This window comes from Gastrolobium bilobum, unplaced genomic scaffold (assembly GCF_033153095.1).
Source record: "Gastrolobium bilobum isolate Gb01-03AN ecotype WA unplaced genomic scaffold, APGP_CSIRO_Gbil_v1 utg56820, whole genome shotgun sequence".
NCBI classification, from domain to species: domain Eukaryota; kingdom Viridiplantae; phylum Streptophyta; class Magnoliopsida; order Fabales; family Fabaceae; genus Gastrolobium; species Gastrolobium bilobum.
The window spans coordinates 46,198-64,052 of NW_026895361.1; the positions used below are offsets into that span (position 1 = coordinate 46,198).

A 17,855-nucleotide genomic window follows, 5' to 3' on the forward strand; every position below is an offset into this window, starting at 1 on the left:
GTACAACGACCTAATGTGCAAAGATGAATACTTGTGACATGAATCCCCTTTTATAGAGCATTTCATATATGAGAATAGGACTAGACTCGATCATATACAGACCCTTAGGTCCATTATATTGGTCCATAACAATTTTCTTATTATTTGTCTAGATGCATTATTTCATCACCGTTAATTTATAATAATTGAGATTCTTTATGTAACCGTGGAAAGCATTGACATGCACTTTTTAAAAAATTTTGTTTGTCAAACACTGACACGCTCCGATATATTTTGATATGTGTTTAACACGCGATTAATATTTTGAGACATGCAGTCAATACTTCGATGACACGTTTCGACACGCGTTTGGACATGCAATCAACTTTTTTCAACATATGATCAACGCGCCAACATGCATTTGATATTTTTTTTTATATCTAAATTTTATTTTATTAATTAAACATGAAAAAATAATTTGTCAACATATGATCAACGCGCCAACACGCATTTGATATGTTTTTTTTTATATCTAAATTTTATTTTATTAATTAAGCATGAAAAAATAATTTGTAAATCAATTTTTTTTCTGTTATTGAATTTGACATGAAAAATTATTTTACTTTATATTTATGTTATTGAATTTGAAAATTTGATTAATTATATGACTTATTATGAGTTGTTATATATATTAAATATTATATATATTAAAAATATTATTTAATATCAAAGCGCAATTTTTAAAATTAATGTACGGATCTCATTTTCCATGTCATGTCTATGCAACATATGTAAGCTATGACGCTTGAAAGGATGATTCCTCGAACAAGAATGAAATATTTGCGAGTTTGTAAAGGGCATAAGTTGATTTTCAGAGAAATTTCTCCTTTTAATATTATTGAATATGTATTACCTCACTATATAAAATATATTACTGTCTGTTATTATTCTCCTAAGATTTGTCCCTTGTGTGTGAAACTCCGAAAATAAAAGTGTACAGTTAGATTTTTTAAGAACGCGTCAGTGGATTAGATAATAATATAAAAGGCAAAGGAAATTTCTTGGCAAAGCATTTGAGAAATGTTAATGTTTTTACCATGGAGTGGGACCTAGGTCATACTTTTGTGTTGAACAAGGAACCTCGCTTGTGCTTTGTAAGTTTCTGATTGGCTCAACTATAAAATTATCTCGTTCAGAATTTGGTTCATTGTGGCTTTCATTTGTTTGATTCAGAAAATTGTGATTTTGGGTATCTGGGGTGTTGTGTATACTTGCAGAGTTGAGAAGAAGGAAAGTTATGGCAGCTAGTTTGTTCAGTGGAGGTGCCGTTGGAGCTGTAATACAAGAGGTGCTACACGATGCTCTTAAAATCATAGACAAAGGTCGAGATTTCAAGCCTACCCTTGAAAGGAACAAAGACACCTTGGATGCTTTGACTCCTTTGGTGGAAGAGATCAAACAATACAGCATGGAATTGGATCGTCCCAGAGAAGAGGTTGAAAGGTTGGAGAATGAAATGAAAGCAGGTAAAGAGCTTGTGAACAAGTGCTCAGAATTTCGTTGGTGGAGGTTTCTTTCTTTTCCTCAGTACCGTGACAAGCTTAGGAAAAGGGATAAGAAGCTTGGGAGGGTTTTATCTCAGGATATGCAAGTTCAGATGGTAAGGGATTCGTTGGAGACACTGTCCAAGGTGAGAGAGATTCTGGAGATTCTTACTAAGGAGTATGTTGTGCTGGGAAATCATGGGAAAGAGACACTGTTGAAGGGTCTAAGTGGGGCTCCTGAAAATCCAGAATTTACTGTGGGGTTGGATGAGCCTTTGAAGAAGTTGAAGATTGAGCTGCTCAAGGATGGTGGTGTTTCTGTGTTGATGTTGACTGGTTTGGCAGGATCGGGAAAAAGCACATTGGCCAAGAAGCTCTGCTGGGACGATCAAGTCAAAGGTTTGTGGCCTTCCTAAATGTTTTGTGTTCTTCAATTGGTTAAGAATGGGATTTCATATTTTTGTTCTTTTTTATTTACCATTTCCATGTTTACTAATTTAGTGAATAAATAACATAGCATGTACTATATATAGTATAGTATCCAATCATATGGAATATTACGTAGGAAAAAGCGAAAAAAAAAGAAAAGAAAGAATGTTGGCTTTAAGCAGAGATTAAGGTTGATGTTGCTTTTTCCTTTTCCCCTCCATTTCACCATTTGAGGCTTTCTAAATGTATAAAAGAATAATGATTCCTTTAAGCCATTTTTCACTTTAGACAAGAGGTCTAGGACATGGTGTGAGGAAGGAAAAGGTAGTTTATGTTTACAGTGAAATCATGTCAGCTCCTCCCATTATGAGAACCGTTGTTTTTCTTGGTCAACAAAATCTTTGGAGTTTGGAGATTGAAAACAAAGCTTTTAAGTGTATTTTCAGTATAATATAACATCTTATCTAAATTTTTACTCTTTTAGTCGAGTGAAATGCTCACTTGCTCATATATGGCATGCATTCTGGAAAAGTTCCTAACCTCGAATGCTCCTTGATTTAGAAAATTGTTTCATTTGATTAGGCAAGTTCGGTGGGAACGTCTTCTTTGTGGCCGTGTCAAAAACACCCCATTTGAAGACCATTGTACAGACTTTATTTGAACACTGTGGCCGCAGGTTGCCTGAGTTTCAAAGTGATGAAGATGCAACTAACCGGTTAGGACTTTTGCTGAGGCAAGTTGGTTTTGGGGGAAGTCCAATATTGTTGGTCCTGGATGATGTTTGGCCTGGGTCAGAAGTCCTTGTTGAGAAGTTTAAATTCCAGATATCAAATTACAAGATTTTGGTTACTTCAAGAGTTGCATTTCCTAGATTTGGCAATCCATGCAACTTGAAGCCACTTAATCATGATGATGCAGTATCCCTTTTCCGTCACTTTGCTCAACTGAAATTAACCGGCCCATACATGTTGGATGAAAAGCTTGTCCAAGAGGTTTTTTCTCTTACCTTGTGATGTATAATAATATACTTATTTTATGTTCTTCTACTTCTCTAAAATCTTTCACACCATTGAGACATATCAAATGTTGCAAGTCAAAAATTGTATGTTTTTCGAATATTTACAAATTAACAAGGTATAAAGAAAATGGTTACTAGAAGAAAGTTAGATCCTTGTCTCCCATTCAAAGCAATAACTTCACTATAATACTTGCATCCATGTTATCATATACAATACTGATTTTAGTTGCTTGCACTGAAATGCAGATAGTGAGAGGTTGTAAGGGTTCACCTTTGGCCCTTGAAGTCATTGGTGGATCTCTCTGTAATCAGCCTTTAGAGAAATGGCAAATTATGAAAGAACGGTTGAAAAGTCAATCCATTCTTAAGTCTAATAATGACTTATTGAATCGCCTCCAAAATTGCTTGGATATATTGGAAGACGAGTCCTCCATCAAGGAGAAAGAGTGTTTCATGGACCTAGGACTATTTCCTGAAGACCAAAGGATCCGTGTTCCTGCCCTGATTGACATGTGGGCTGAACTGCATGAACGAGACGAGGATGGCAAGAAAGCAATGGACATCATCCATAATTTAACCAATAAGAATTTGGTTAATGTCATAGTTCGAAGGTACATAATATATATATATATATATATATATATTAATTTAATGCTCTGCATCATGATAGTAGAAAGCCTAAATATTTTCTTTTGATAACATGATTCATACTAAAAAAGGGCGAGCCTCGAGCAGTTGTAAAAGCTGCTTCTTTGTGATTGAAAGGTCACGGGTTCAAATCCGGGAAATAGTGTCTTTGCAAATGTGTAAAGGTAAGCTGCGTATAAGGATTGCTCTCACTTCTGCCATGATAGAAATGTGAGAGAGATGAGCTTTCGTGGAAAGATTACTTAGGTTGAAATGATCATTAGCCTAAAGAGTTAGTTACAATGTTGTATGACCAAAAAAGAAGAGATTTTGTTGGAATATTTACTTGTGAAAATTTCATGGCATGCAATTATAAATAACAAAAACTAAAACTTATCTAAGTTCATCAGGATCAACATTTGTAAGCTTCAAATAGTAGACAAACTATGAAACATATCATGAAATACAATGAAATATGAAAACCACTAATAAGGGATACCGAAGATACTCCAAAACTCTAAGATACAATCAAGATAGTATGAAATATTTTCAAGATATTCTAATATTTCATTATTGATGAGTTTGTTTGTTCTTAAATTGTGGATCGCTTTAAGAAAGATGTAATTTAAATGCATTCCTTCATGGCATTTGATTAAGATACAATCTATGAATTACGTATACCAAATTGAAAGATATACTTTTCAGTGAATGGATCTATACAATAGCATCATAAATGATTTAATAGCCTATCTAACCGTGACTTTCCACTTGTCACCCTGGAGGCAAAGTAGTAAAAAAAACCTAAACTACATTATCAAATAGACTCAATGTTATTGTTCTTTTAAAGGGTTATGGTTTCCCTGGTTAACTTAATTCTGCTTGTTGACCAGGAAAATTGCAACGGATAGAGATTTGTACTACAATAACCACTTCCTCACACAGCATGATCTCCTTAGAGAGCTAGCAATCCTTCAAAGCAGCAAAGAACCATTTGAACAGAGGGAAAGATTGATGATGGACTTGAGTGGAAATAATCATCCTGAATGGTGGGTAGGACAGAATGAGCAAAGTATCATTTCTCGGGTATTGTCATCTTTCTTTCCCTTAAGGTGGATGGGGCAGAAGCCACAACAGGTGGTTGCTCGCACATTGTCTATTTCAACTGGTTAGTTTCTCTATCTACTTCTCTTAGTGTGTGTTTAAATTATATGCACAAACAGACTAATAAGAAATGCTAATCTGAACCACCAAGCACGTGAATCAATTGGTAATGGGTTGTTCCAGCTTAACGAGTGATCTCGAGATCGAGTCCTTGGGAACACAGTTGTGTTAAAATTTGGTAGGAAGAGTTTTGTGTCCCATATGACCTGACTTGAATCGAACTAGTCGAGTAATTGATGAACCAATGGATAATATCCCAAAAAAAATGCTAATATGAATGGATTCTGTGTTGTGGCATTTATCATATTCAATTTTGAAGCTATATAGGATGCTTTTGCAGATGAAACATTCACTTCAGATTGGTGCAACATACAACCTGATCAAGCAGAGGTTCTGGTTTTGAATATTCAATCTAGCAAGTACACCTTGCCGGGTTTCACTGACAGAATGAGTAAACTTAAAGTTTTAATAGTCACAAATTACGGTTTCCATCCTTCAGAGTTAAACAAATTTGAGCTACTTGGTTGTTTGTCTGACCTTAAAAGAATCAGGTTGGAGAAGGTTTCAGTTCCTTGTCTATGTAAACTGAAGAGTCTGCAAAAATTATCCCTTCGTATGTGTAATACAAAGCATGCTTTTGAAAGCAGTTCCATCCAAATTTCAGCAGCACTGCCAAATCTGGTGGAGATGAACATTGACTATTGCAATGATCTGGTAGAATTGCCTGCTGAGGTTTGTAAAATTACCACCTTGAAGAAGCTTAGCATTACTAACTGTCACAAGCTATCTGCACTGCCGCAAGAAATTGGAGAACTTGAGAATTTGGAATTGCTAAGGCTTAGTTCCTGCTCTGATTTGCTAGAGATACCAGAATCTGTTGGAAGACTTCAAAAACTGTGCTGTCTTGACATCTCAGACTGTGTAAACCTTGCCCAATTACCTGAGGACATTGGTGAATTGCATAGTCTTGAGAAGCTCTATATGTGGGGTTGCTCTAGGATGAGTAAGCTGCCATACTCAGTCATGAACTTTGGGGATTTAAAGCATCAAATATATGTTATCTGTGACGAAGAGGTGGCTGCTTTATGGGATCATTTTTCTAAACTTCCAAATCTGAAGATAGAGTTGTCTAAAGCAGACATTAGCTTAAATTGGCTTCCCGGAGTTCAATCCTGAGACTAGTTTCTTGAAGTTCTTAAGGTGGCTTGGAGTAATTTGAAAGTTGTATCACTGTTGGTCCTCTTGTTTTACCTCTCACCAAACATCTTTTCCATGTAATAATTGTGTAAAAAGCAGGAATTGGTATTTGATGATACTGTTATTTTGGCATGACCTTTTTTTTTTTTTCGTAATAAAAATATGCATGTTTTCTCATTTATGTGTAGAGTGGGATCACAAGATACAGTAAATCAATCATCTGATTTCATCATTAATTTCACCAAATACTCCCACAACCATAGTCTTCCCAGCCAAATTAAATAAAAATGTTGCATCATTAATTTCACCAATTTCTTGGTGTGCTCTGCGGCAGAGTTATTGAAGATCAAGACCTATTCTTCATTTGCAGTTCACTGGGAGAATGTGGGAAAGATATATACAGAAGAATTGAATTTCAAACAAAATGAGCAAATTCTTAGAATATTGTTCTTTGATTGCAAACAAAAAAGCTAACTTATAATCATTGCAACAGAACTGATAAAATTCATAAAATCTAATGCAATTTATGAACAAAATACCTTCTAGTGAATGGGTAAGTCATTCATGAAGAGATAAAAGAAGTATCATGAAGAGATGAAAGAAGTATGATCTTCTGAAAAATATAAATTTACTGTGAGATATTTGCAGTTTTGTACAATATGACAAAAGGAATCAGTTGATTTCCGTGTAAGAGAAATTTAATTATTTATCGTAAAGGGAATAAATCTTCGTATTAAAATTTCACACCAGGCCAAGTCATGTAAAATTTTGTGAATATCTTCGTATAATCATAAGAAGATCCATTTTTGGTAATGAACTAGTGCTCAGAGGCCTTGATGATAGTTTGAATTAAGTTATAGATTTCTATTAAAATGAGAGGATCATTTCACTGGATAAGATTTAAGTGTCTCTTCCTATTCTACTTAGGTTCGTCCTTTGTGTGTGAAACTCTGAAAGTAAAAGCGTGTAGTTTCCGCGTCAGTGGATTAGATAATAACATAAAGAGAAAGGAAATTTCCTGGTGGTGAGGCATTCCGCAATAAAATTATCTTGTCTAAGTGGAACAGTTGCATTTGGTGAAGCTTTTTTGGTTCAGTGTGTTTTCATTTGTTTAATTCAGAAGAAGTTGATCCCACGGAAATTTGTGATTTTGGGAATCTGGGGTGTTTGGTATACTTGTAGAGTTGAGAAAGAAGAAGGAAAGTTATGGAAGCTAGTTTTTTTAGTGGAGGTTCCGTTGGAGCTGGAATGCAAGAGGGGCTACAACATGCTCTAGAATTCATAGCCAAAGGTCGAGATTTCAAGCCTACCCTTGAAAGGAAAAAAGACACCTTGGATGCTTTGACTCCTTTGGTGGAAGAGATCATACAATGCAACATGAAATTGGATCGTCCCAGAGCAGAAGTAGAAAGGTTGGAAAATGAAATGAAAGCTGGTAAAGAGCTTGTGAACAAGTGCTCAGAAATTCGTTGGTGGAGGTTTCCTTTTTATCCTCAGAACCGTGACAAGCTTAGGAAAAGAGATAAGATGCTTGGGAGGGTTTTATCTCAGGATATGCAAGTTCACATGGCAAGGGATTTGAAGGAGACACTGTCCAAGGTGACAGAGATCCATAATTATGCTGGGTTGGGAAATCATGGGAGAGAGAATATGTTAAGGGGTCTTAGTGGGGCTCCTGAAAATCCAGAATTTACTGTGGGGTTGGATAAGCCTTTGGAGAAGTTGAAGATTGAGCTGCTCAAGAATGGTGATGTTTCTTGGTGTTGATGTTGACTGGTTTGGTAGGATCGGGAAAAAGCATATTGGCCAAGAAGCTCTGCTGGGACGACCAAGTCAGAGGTAATGTGGCCTTAGAAGACTCTTTTTTCCTAAAATGTTCTTTGTGTTCTTCAATTGGTTAAGAATGAGATTCAATATTTATTCTTTTTTTTTTTTTTTTTACCATTTCCATATTTACTCCTTTAGTTAATAAATAACATGGTGTGAGGAAGGCGAAGGAAGTTTCTCTCTGCCATGTTTACATAGAAATAATAATGTCAGCTACTCCTATTATGAGAACTGTTTGGAGGTTAAAAACAAAATTTTTAAGTATATTTTTCAGTTATAATATATGGCATGCATTCTGGAAAAGTACAAAACCTCATATGCTCCTTGATTTAGAAAGTTTGCTTGGTTTGATTAGGCAAGTTCGGTGGGAACATCTTCTTTGTGACCGTGTCAGAAACACCCAACTTGAAGACCATTGTACAGACTTTATTTGAACACTGTGGATGTAGGGTGCCTGATTTTCAAAGTGATGAAGATGCAATTATCCAGTTGGGACATTTGCTGAGGCAAGTTGGTTTTGGGGAAAGTTCAATGTTGTTGGTCCAGGATGATGTTTGGCCCGGGTCAGAAGCCCTTGTTGAGAAGTTTAAATTCCATATATCAAATTAGAAGATTTTGGTTACTTCAAGAGTTGCATTTCCAAGATTTGGCGATCCAATCACCTTGGAGCCACTTGATCATGATGATGCAGTATCCCTTTTCCGTCTCTTTGCTCTACCGAAATTCTCCGGCTCATTCATGTTGTGTGAAAATCTTGTCCAAGAGGTTTTTTCTCTTACCTTGTGATGTATAAGAATATACTTATTTTATGTTCTTCTACTTCTCTAAAATCTTTCACACCATAGAGACATAATCGAATGTTGAGTAAAAAATTATATGTTTGTTGAATTGTTGTCAGTTGTCATGCCACATTTGAATATTTACAAAATAACAATGAATAAAGAAAATGGTTACTAGAACAAAGTTAGATCCTTTCTCCCCTTCAAAGCAATAACTTCAATACTTACATCCCTGTTTTCCAAGACAATTATCATATACAATACTGATTTTACTTGCTTGCACTGAAATGCAGATAGTGAGAGGTTGTAAGGGTTCACCTTTGGCCATTGAAGTCATTGGTGGATCTCTCAGTAATCTGCCTATTGAGAAATGGCAAATTATGAAAGAACGGTTGGAAAGTCAGTCCATTCTTAAGTCTAATAATGACTTATTGAGTTGCCTCAAAAATAGCTTGGATATAGAGGTAGACGAGTCCTCCATCAAGGAGAAAGAGTGTTTCATGGACCTAGGACTATTTCCTGAAGACCAAAGGATACGTGTTCCTGCCCTGATTGACATATGGGCAGAACTGCATGAACTAGAAAAGGATGGCAAGAAAGCAATGAACATCATCCATAATTTAAACATCAAGAATTTGGTTTATGTCATAGTTAGAAGGTACATAAAATCTTTTTTCTTTTTCATTTAATGCTCTGGATCATGATAGTAGAAAGCCTAAATGTTTTCTTATGATAACATGATTCATGATATTTTTATTTAAATTTACATGCATGCTCCTGGTTAGCTTATTACTAACGAACCCTTTTAAAAACAAAAAGAACAAAAAATAATAATAATTTAGGCTTCCTAGAAAGGCATGTCAAGGATGATAGAAATGTGAAAGAGATGAGCTTTCCTGGAAAGATTACTTAGGTTGAAATGATCATTAGCCTAAAGAGTTAGTTACAATTTTGTATGACCAAAGAGGAAGAGATTTTGTTGGAATAATTACCTGTGAAAATTTCCTTGCAAGCAATTATAAATAACAAAAACTAAAACTTCTCTACATCAAGATCAACATTTAGAAGCTTCAAATAGTAGAACAATTATGAAACATATCATGAAATACAATGAAATATGAAAACCACTCCTAAGAGATACCTAAGAAACAACCAAGATAGTAGGAAACAATCAAGAGTGCTTTATCTATCATTCTAGATAAGTTATATCCACTTACCCCTAAAATTATATTGTTTTGAATTAGTGAAGGGTGTTTTCATAATTTTGTTTATTTTTTTATTATATGAATTTTATTGAAACACTCTTCATTAATTCACTTAAAATTATAAAAATACCCTTTATTGATTCAAAACGACGTAATTTTGGGGGTCACCGGAGATAACTTATCTCTAGTGACGGGAGAAATACTTTACCCTATATATATAGGGCAAATATATTTTCTTCCTGCTACTGACTGAACAATTTTGTTTGTTTGTTTTCTTTCTTTTTTTTAAAACAAACATGATAGGGTCCACCAAGTTTCTCTCTTTGCAGGAACCCTGATCTTCTGCTGTTATTGCAGAAGTTGAAACCCCATAAATATATATATAGGATTCGATTTTTCCGCAACAGCGGTAAATATCTGCTTTCTGCCAGAGACAAAAAATGAGAACTGCTGATTTTCTTTTAAAAAAAATTACCAGGATCCGATGACGTATCCTAAAAAATGTCTCAGACAAAATTTTTCTACCGTGCCATATATATATATATATATATATATATATATATATAATAGGATTCTTCGACACCTATGTCAAAAAAAAAATTTAATACCTCATCTGAGTGTCGTTAATCTTGCTTTGATCTAACAACTCTAATTTATAAACATGTGACACCATTGATTTGCTTTAATCTAATGGCTCTCAAATGAGATGTCAAACTTTTTCTTTAACATCAGTATCAAAATATTCTCTCTCTCTCTCTCTCTCTCTCTCTCTCTCTCTCTCTATATATATATATATATATATATATATATATATATAGATATACATAATTATCTCTTCAACATAGATATATATATATATATATATATATATACTCTCTTCAACATAAGAGAAAAACTCTCTTATGTTGAAGAGATAGAGATTAATAAAGTCACATATATAGATATATATATATATATATCTATATATATATATATATATAGGGTTTTATTAATCTCCTTTTGCATAAGATAATTATCTTATGTTGTAGAGAGAAAATAGGTGGGTCCCACCATATGTATATATATATATAATATATATATATATATAGGGGGGTGCTTATGTTGTAGAGAGGAAATAAGAAAAAAGAAAAAAGTGCGGAAATCGAAGTGAAAGAAAATGAGATAAGATGTCTCATGTGAAATGAGAGTAATATTTCTCATATATATATATATATATATATATATATATATATATATATATATATATAACCTTTTTGTCACGGAAAGTCACTTATTAAGCATAACATGAAATTAAAAATAAAAAATTAGCCAAATATTCCACACATAAAGTAAGAAAAAGAATAAAACCTTATACTATAGACACAAAAATTGCCATTAGCTATAAGAATAAAATTAAAAGAGAAATGAATGCAGAAACATAAAGTATAGAGAGAACGGACCACCTTAAGTTCAGGAAATAAAGCCCCAAAGCCCTCCATTCGAATTTAATTCTATTGTGTACAATTGTTTGGCAAATAGTATTTATGACTTCCATCTAAATTGTATATATAACTACGTGAATATAAGAGGTACAGCAATGTGCCAACCGAAAGGAGCAAAACAGATCGAAATAGTTTACAGGAATAAAATGTGCTACATCACATGATACATACACATACACATAACTAAGAAGGAAGTCCATAAACTAGGATATGTGACGAATATGCATAATAAAAATTAACTGTTTACACGTAGTATGTGCATATAAGCAGGGGCATGAAACATGACTCACTTAACCTAACGGCAAAATATAATATATAAAGCAAGTATTCACCAGCTAGTAAGGAAAGGATAACAATAATTTCTTCCCACAGCTACCAACTTCTTCTAGAGTGTAAAATGATACTGACAAATGGTGTGGACGTTGGAAACTCCAAGAAGCACGCAAACATATATAAATTAACATGAACTTCTTTGCATTATCCATCCTAATCTACAGGAAATGTGACCACCACATATATCTCTTTCCTTGATGCTGAAAATGCCATAAATCCCAATGTTATGATGCTCTCCTAATATGCTGTCTTTCAGGTGCAGACGATGATTATATTATATGGCATACACTATTTCCCCACTGCTATCTATATCAAGCTCAGATTCAGATTCTAATTCATCGATGTCATCATCCATATCAATGTTATCTGCCATCAACTGGTCTAAAGAATAGGTCCCAGCTGCTGGTATTGTAGCTTCTGAAATTATCTGCATGATTATATCAATGCCCTGCATGGGTTGGTCTGGCTCCTCAAATTGGTTACCCATTATCTTCTCATCCATCAGGTCCGCAGGGAGATTCTTCAAAAACCATTCATGGTTCCAAATTTCAGGCATGGTGATTCTCTGTCACATAAATGTCTGAAGGCATAAGATTCAAATAAATGATTGGGCTAGCACGAGTAGAAGTCTAATCAATATACTGTACAATCAATAGGTCCAAATGGTATATTCAAGATTTTGCCCTGTTTCCTATGATCACACTTTTTAAGTTATACAGCTGCAGCTATGCCCACAATATATTTCTATAATATGATAGACATACAAGTTACAACCATGCATGACCTATATAAAATGTAAAAGTTAAATATTATAATAAATTGAATAAAACTTCCTTAGAGAAGGAAAATGCCCAATAATTATGCTAAAAATCCTTTAAATTCTAAAAATTGATTTCATGTAACGTAAGAAATATTGCTTGAGCTCTCAAACAGGACATTCAGTGATAGTATATAAAAATGCATCTAAACAACAAAATTACGTAGGGATAGTATAGTGTCAAATTCATATAAGCAGAAGTAGGTCAGTTATTTAAAATAGAAATTACCTCTGCAGGGTCAAAAACAAAGATCCTTGAGATAAGGTGGCGACACTCTGGAGATATTTGAACAAAATCTGGAATAGAATACTGGACACTGAGAATTCTCTGCAAGGAAGCAACCACAACAAGTTGCACTCGAGCAATCAGACAATACTCAATGAAGAAAATGAGCAAATATCTTAATATCATATCTACCTGAATTGTCTTCCGGAAATCCTTTGGTTCATTAGGATCTTCAAAAGGATATGCTCCGACTAGCATCACATATAACGTTACTCCACAGGACCAAACATCTGCAATCTGATATTAAATGCACAAAAGCAAAATAACAGCACCCCATTAAGATACCCAACATACATATTAGTAAAGTTAAAAATTGAAATGTTTGATGTTTAATCCAATTTCGAACCCGGGCTTATCTATTGATATTGAAAATTGTACTCAAGTTACAGAACAAATAAAATGGTGAGAGAAGCAAATCACACTACTAAACTCTATTACCGAAGGGAGGGGGGAAGCTTAGGATTACACACTTATCTGTAGGTGGTGAAGTAGCGCAATGGTTATGATTTGAATATTGAAGACTAAAAATACATCAAACCAAATTTAAAAAATGATTTTAAATAAAAAAAAATGAGAGGAAGAGTGGGAATGAAATATGGAAGAGTGGAGGAAGCAAGTTGGACAACAGCAATCTCAACTAATTTTATTATTTAATTACACTTAGAAGTTCATTTTTTTTTTATTATCTAACAAAAACAAAAACTAATAAAATAAGAAACTTTTAAGAACTTTTATATGCAAAGAGAGCAGAATGTAAATTACCTACCATTCTCTTAGTTCACAATAGTGGACATATAAGACAATAATGTAGAGTGTCAACTATGTAAAGATTTTCAACTAGTGCCAAGAAGACCTGAATTACGTGGAGATGACAACCAGAAAAGAAAAATGACCTTTGTTTGGAGTGCAGACTAAAATGACCATTGGACTAGGTGAGAACAGAACGACTGTCAAAATATCATTGCTTTAGTTCCTTATAGCACAAAAAGCGAAGGACTCACTAGCTCACCAATTATAACAAGTCGACAATAAAAAAATTTCTTCAGTCAAATGCGACAGTAATAGTTCTATACAAAAGGAAAAATACCATGAAACCAAAATAATCTACCTTGCCATCATACTCTTGTCTCAGCAATACTTCTGGAGCAATATATGCAGGAGTTCCCACAGTTGACTTTGGTTGCGAATGAAGCACTGAAGACTGCAAATAACAACATCAATCAGATTTCTAAGGTATAACAATGATCTCAAATCCTTCAAGAAAAGAAACTAGGATCTAATGATGATATAAATCTGTGAAGTCCCTCATTAGATTGAAAATTGAAATATTTCGGTGCTTACAAGCCAGAAGAAAATTGAATCAATGAATTAAAAGGATAACAGCAAAATACAAGCAAGTCATGGTGAATTTTAATTCCAGTGTACTCTAAAACAAAAGACAAAAATACAAGTAGAATTAGCTTAGCAACATCAAAAGGTGCAAAGGCCAAGTTATCGGGTTTCTGAAGAAAACCAGAAACATTTTATAGTTATTTTCATGCACCATTGCACCTATATGAGAACACAGACACAAGCAGAAGCAGGTTAAAAATTTGAAACAGAGGAAGGGAATGCCACTATGCCAGTGTTCTTTAGAAGTTCAAACACGCCTTCTCCTGAGCGAATTATCACCCCATCCATGACTTGATAATGGATGGAACATTATCTTTTTATCAAAGCTATATACGACAACTTTGCGGGCTTAAAATCTAGGCAAGCCAAACGCTAACACTACGCATTGCATAATGAAGCACAAGCTCATTAAAAAAAATTTAGATTATCAAAATTCACCATAAACAGTCATGCAGAATTGCCCCTTTCCAATATCCCAAATTACTGAAATCATCTTTTAAGATAAAAGAAGCTACCTAATTCAATCATCAGTCATCACGGTCTAAATCTGAAAAACAAAAGCAACTCACACAAGGAAACTAAAGAAGCACTCAGAAGCAGAAAGTTATTGGAGGAAAAGTAAACATCACTCAACCTAACATATCGCATTAAGATATATAAGCAAGGAACTCACACCATGAAGAACTAGTTAGATAAAGATACCCTTACCTTGGAGTACCCAAAATCACATATCTTCAAACGAGGCGCTGGGCTTCCATCCAACAAAGTGTTTTCCAACTTTAGGTCCCGATGACATACTTGCTTCATGAAGAGACATATTACAAAGAAGACTGATACATCAGACATAATGTTCAGAAGAAAGATACATTACCTATACTAGATTCCACTGTAGGGTAAAGTGGTCAACACAATTTAGATTGGACAGTGATGAAAAGGGGAAAGTTTAATTACCATTGCGTGGCAATAACTGACCCCAGAAATTAGTTGTTGAAAGAAGAAACGAGCCTGCATCATAACAATGGGTTACCAAGTTACATAGGCAAGTCAAATTAAATTTACAATTTTATTAAATAAAAACCTCGTCCTCAGTAAAACGCCCAGCATTGCAGATTCGCTCAAAGAGTTCTCCTCCAGATGCATATTCCATTACAATGGCCAGATGAGTAGGTGTCAAAATGACCTAAGTGAAATTTCATAGATAATTACAGATAATGAGATAAATGTGATTACCCATCCTCTATACATGTATAAATATAAAAAAATATACTAACCTCCTTAAACCTAACAATGTTAGGGTGTCTGAGAGACCTATGATTAATGATTTCTCTCTTGACATTTTCATCAATCTGTAACAGACACACAATAACACAGTAAGAATTTAAAGTGAATAGAGTTAAAAAAAGAACAAAAAAAAAAAAAAAAAAACACACACACAAACTAGTAGCAAGAAGTACTGAAACAAATAAGGAAACATGAAACTTGGTATAAATAGTAAAACACGTCAGCAGCAACCAAAGACTCACGCAAAAATTAAAACAAAAGGATCATGTGATAAATTATGTTTTTTCTTTTTTCTTTACCAAAACGTGAGAAACAAAAATTTTCCAAAATAAGGGGCAACAGAGAGAACATCGTAAAAAAGAATTAAAAAATTAAATAGAAAAAATAACTTTTTAGCATTCATTCAGAATAATAAAAGTGTAAAACTGAAATACTAACAACCTTATCACCACGTTCGATATACTTGACAGCAACTAGCTCCCTGGTCTGCTTGTCCTGCATCAACCTCGCCACGCCGAAATTCCCGGACCCGATATCTCGGACCAGATCGTAACGGTCACTGTCGTGCATGATCGGCATGTCCATGCCCGGTCCAACCGTCACCGACGCCCGATCCATACCCAAAAAACCGAACCCAAAAAAAAAAAAAAAAACAACAACAACAGAACCTTTTGGGTTTTTTTTTTTTTTGTAAGCAGAGATTACATTTAGAGAACCAAATACGGCGTCGTCTTGGATGGAGAGCAAAACGACGACGATCTGCGGTGAGGGAATCTGGTTTGGAGTGGGAGTGGGGGGTGAAGGGAAGACTTTGAGAAATGGCGTGTGATGGTTTGGTGGCGAAGGGATAGAAAATAGAATAGATAAAATAATATTATAAAATTGGATTGGGGTGGAACTGAAGCAAATGCAAATGGGTGGAACGAACGAGATGAGACAAAACGGTGCCGTTTTGCTCTGTGTTTGATTGTGACGCAAGCTGTGCTGGTTGCCTCGTAAGCAATGTTGTCGCTTTTCGCTTTTGCATTGTCTCTCTCTCTCTCTCTCTCTCAGAGTCTCGCTTCACTCGCTCGATATTTTTCTGAATGGACCGACGATGGCAAATAATTTATGCACAAATACAAATTCATTAAGTTCTTCTTCTTCTTTTTTCGGATGATTGACAATTGTTCTCCCGTATTAGGCTCCCAACCCAAGCACCTATTTCAAAGACATATATACCGTATGAGTAAGTTATTGACAGCGAAGCGAAAGTGAAAGTATGTGTTTGATCATCTTTCTCGTTATCATTTTGAGAATGATTTAAAATTTTAATTTTGTAGACTATATTAATCGTGAAGCAATGAACTAATTAGAATATTTTTATACAAAAAAGCCATTAATATATATACAACATATTAAAATTTGGTATATAATTTTAATAAAGGGACAAAGTGATTTTTTTTTATAAAAATAAGGGCAAAAGGGTTACTTAACCCATTTTTTCTTTTACTTTGATGTAAGAAAATAAGTAGTAATAATTAAAGTTTTATTTATAAGTAATTAACTTGTGGTTAATTTAAAATAATAATAATTATTATTATTATGGTTATTATTATGTTTATTTATTAGAGTGGGTTCGGTGTATGTTGCTGTCATGGCATAGGCACAACCACTTAGGCTTTTGGCTTGTAATGACTTAAAAATGAAAAAAAATGAAAAAATGATTTCGGCTTCTACAGGAAAGCTGAGAGGACGGTCCTCCATTTGAAATAGAGATTCGGCATTGGATTAGAAAAGATCTTCACGGTCAACGTTGAACTGTTATGGCAATGATACAGTGTGGCGCATGGGAAAATGAGGATAAGATTAGGTGTGATTCAAACGGTCAGTGTTTGTCAATCATGCTTTATTAGTCCTCTTTTGGTAGGAGGATGTGGTCAAGTGAGATGATAAGGTCATTTTCGGTCAACAGACAGAAGAAAGGCTTGAAATGCAAAGCAAGAAAAGTTTGTAACCTTAAGGAGTAATAGTAAGACTACACTCATCCTAATTCCTCCCCTTAAAAGGAAACATCCAAGGGACAAAGACACATTGATCACCAATTAAATATCTTCTGAACATTTTCATATCCTAGTTAGGAGAAGATTTCAATACTCAAAACGTGTAGGTAGCTTTAGGAATAACACTTACCTCATTAATACAAAAGCTCACATTATCTTCGTTCATAGATATCAATGTTTCCGAAATTACTCCATACATCTAAGAAAAGGATTTGGTGTTTATCATTTTAAATCACATAAGTTATGTCATTTTAGAAGAGAGATAGACATACAAATAGAAATCATGGGAGAGAGAAAGTGGGTGGTTTTTTTAATTTAAAATTTAAATAAAAAAATTTATTCTGTATTTATCTCTCTTAAAATGACATAACTTTATGTCATTTTAAATGACAAACACTTTTTCCATAAGAAAATCATCATAAAAATTTCAAATAATATATTATTAAATTATATGGTA

At 34.2% G+C, this 17,855-nt stretch overlaps 2 protein-coding genes and 1 pseudogene across 2 annotated transcripts; 2 read left to right on the forward strand and 1 right to left on the reverse strand.

Annotated features, from left to right (window-relative positions):
- The first annotated feature begins 1,216 nt into the window (after positions 1-1,216).
- LOC133307099 (probable disease resistance protein At5g66900) lies at positions 1,217-6,132 on the forward strand. Its single transcript, XM_061507524.1, has 5 exons — positions 1,217-1,922; positions 2,535-2,944; positions 3,217-3,581; positions 4,488-4,762; positions 5,099-6,132. Exons 1-5 carry the CDS (start codon positions 1,277-1,279, stop codon positions 5,932-5,934), a joined length of 2,532 nt encoding a protein of 843 aa, XP_061363508.1. The 5' UTR covers positions 1,217-1,276; the 3' UTR covers positions 5,935-6,132.
- A 1,029-nt stretch (positions 6,133-7,161) lies between these two features.
- On the forward strand, positions 7,162-9,250 carry LOC133307114 (probable disease resistance protein At5g66900; annotated as a pseudogene).
- A 2,091-nt stretch (positions 9,251-11,341) lies between these two features.
- LOC133307120 (serine/threonine-protein kinase SRK2I) lies at positions 11,342-16,214 on the reverse strand. The gene is made up of 9 exons (XM_061507541.1): positions 15,798-16,214; positions 15,347-15,421; positions 15,154-15,255; positions 15,027-15,080; positions 14,784-14,876; positions 13,792-13,884; positions 12,816-12,920; positions 12,627-12,725; positions 11,342-12,145 (listed from the first exon to the last, which is right to left on the reverse strand). The coding sequence occupies exons 1-9, from the start codon at positions 15,972-15,974 to the stop codon at positions 11,855-11,857; spliced, it is 1,089 nt and encodes a 362-aa protein (XP_061363525.1). The 5' UTR covers positions 15,975-16,214; the 3' UTR covers positions 11,342-11,854.
- Between the last annotated feature and the right edge of the window lie 1,641 nt (positions 16,215-17,855).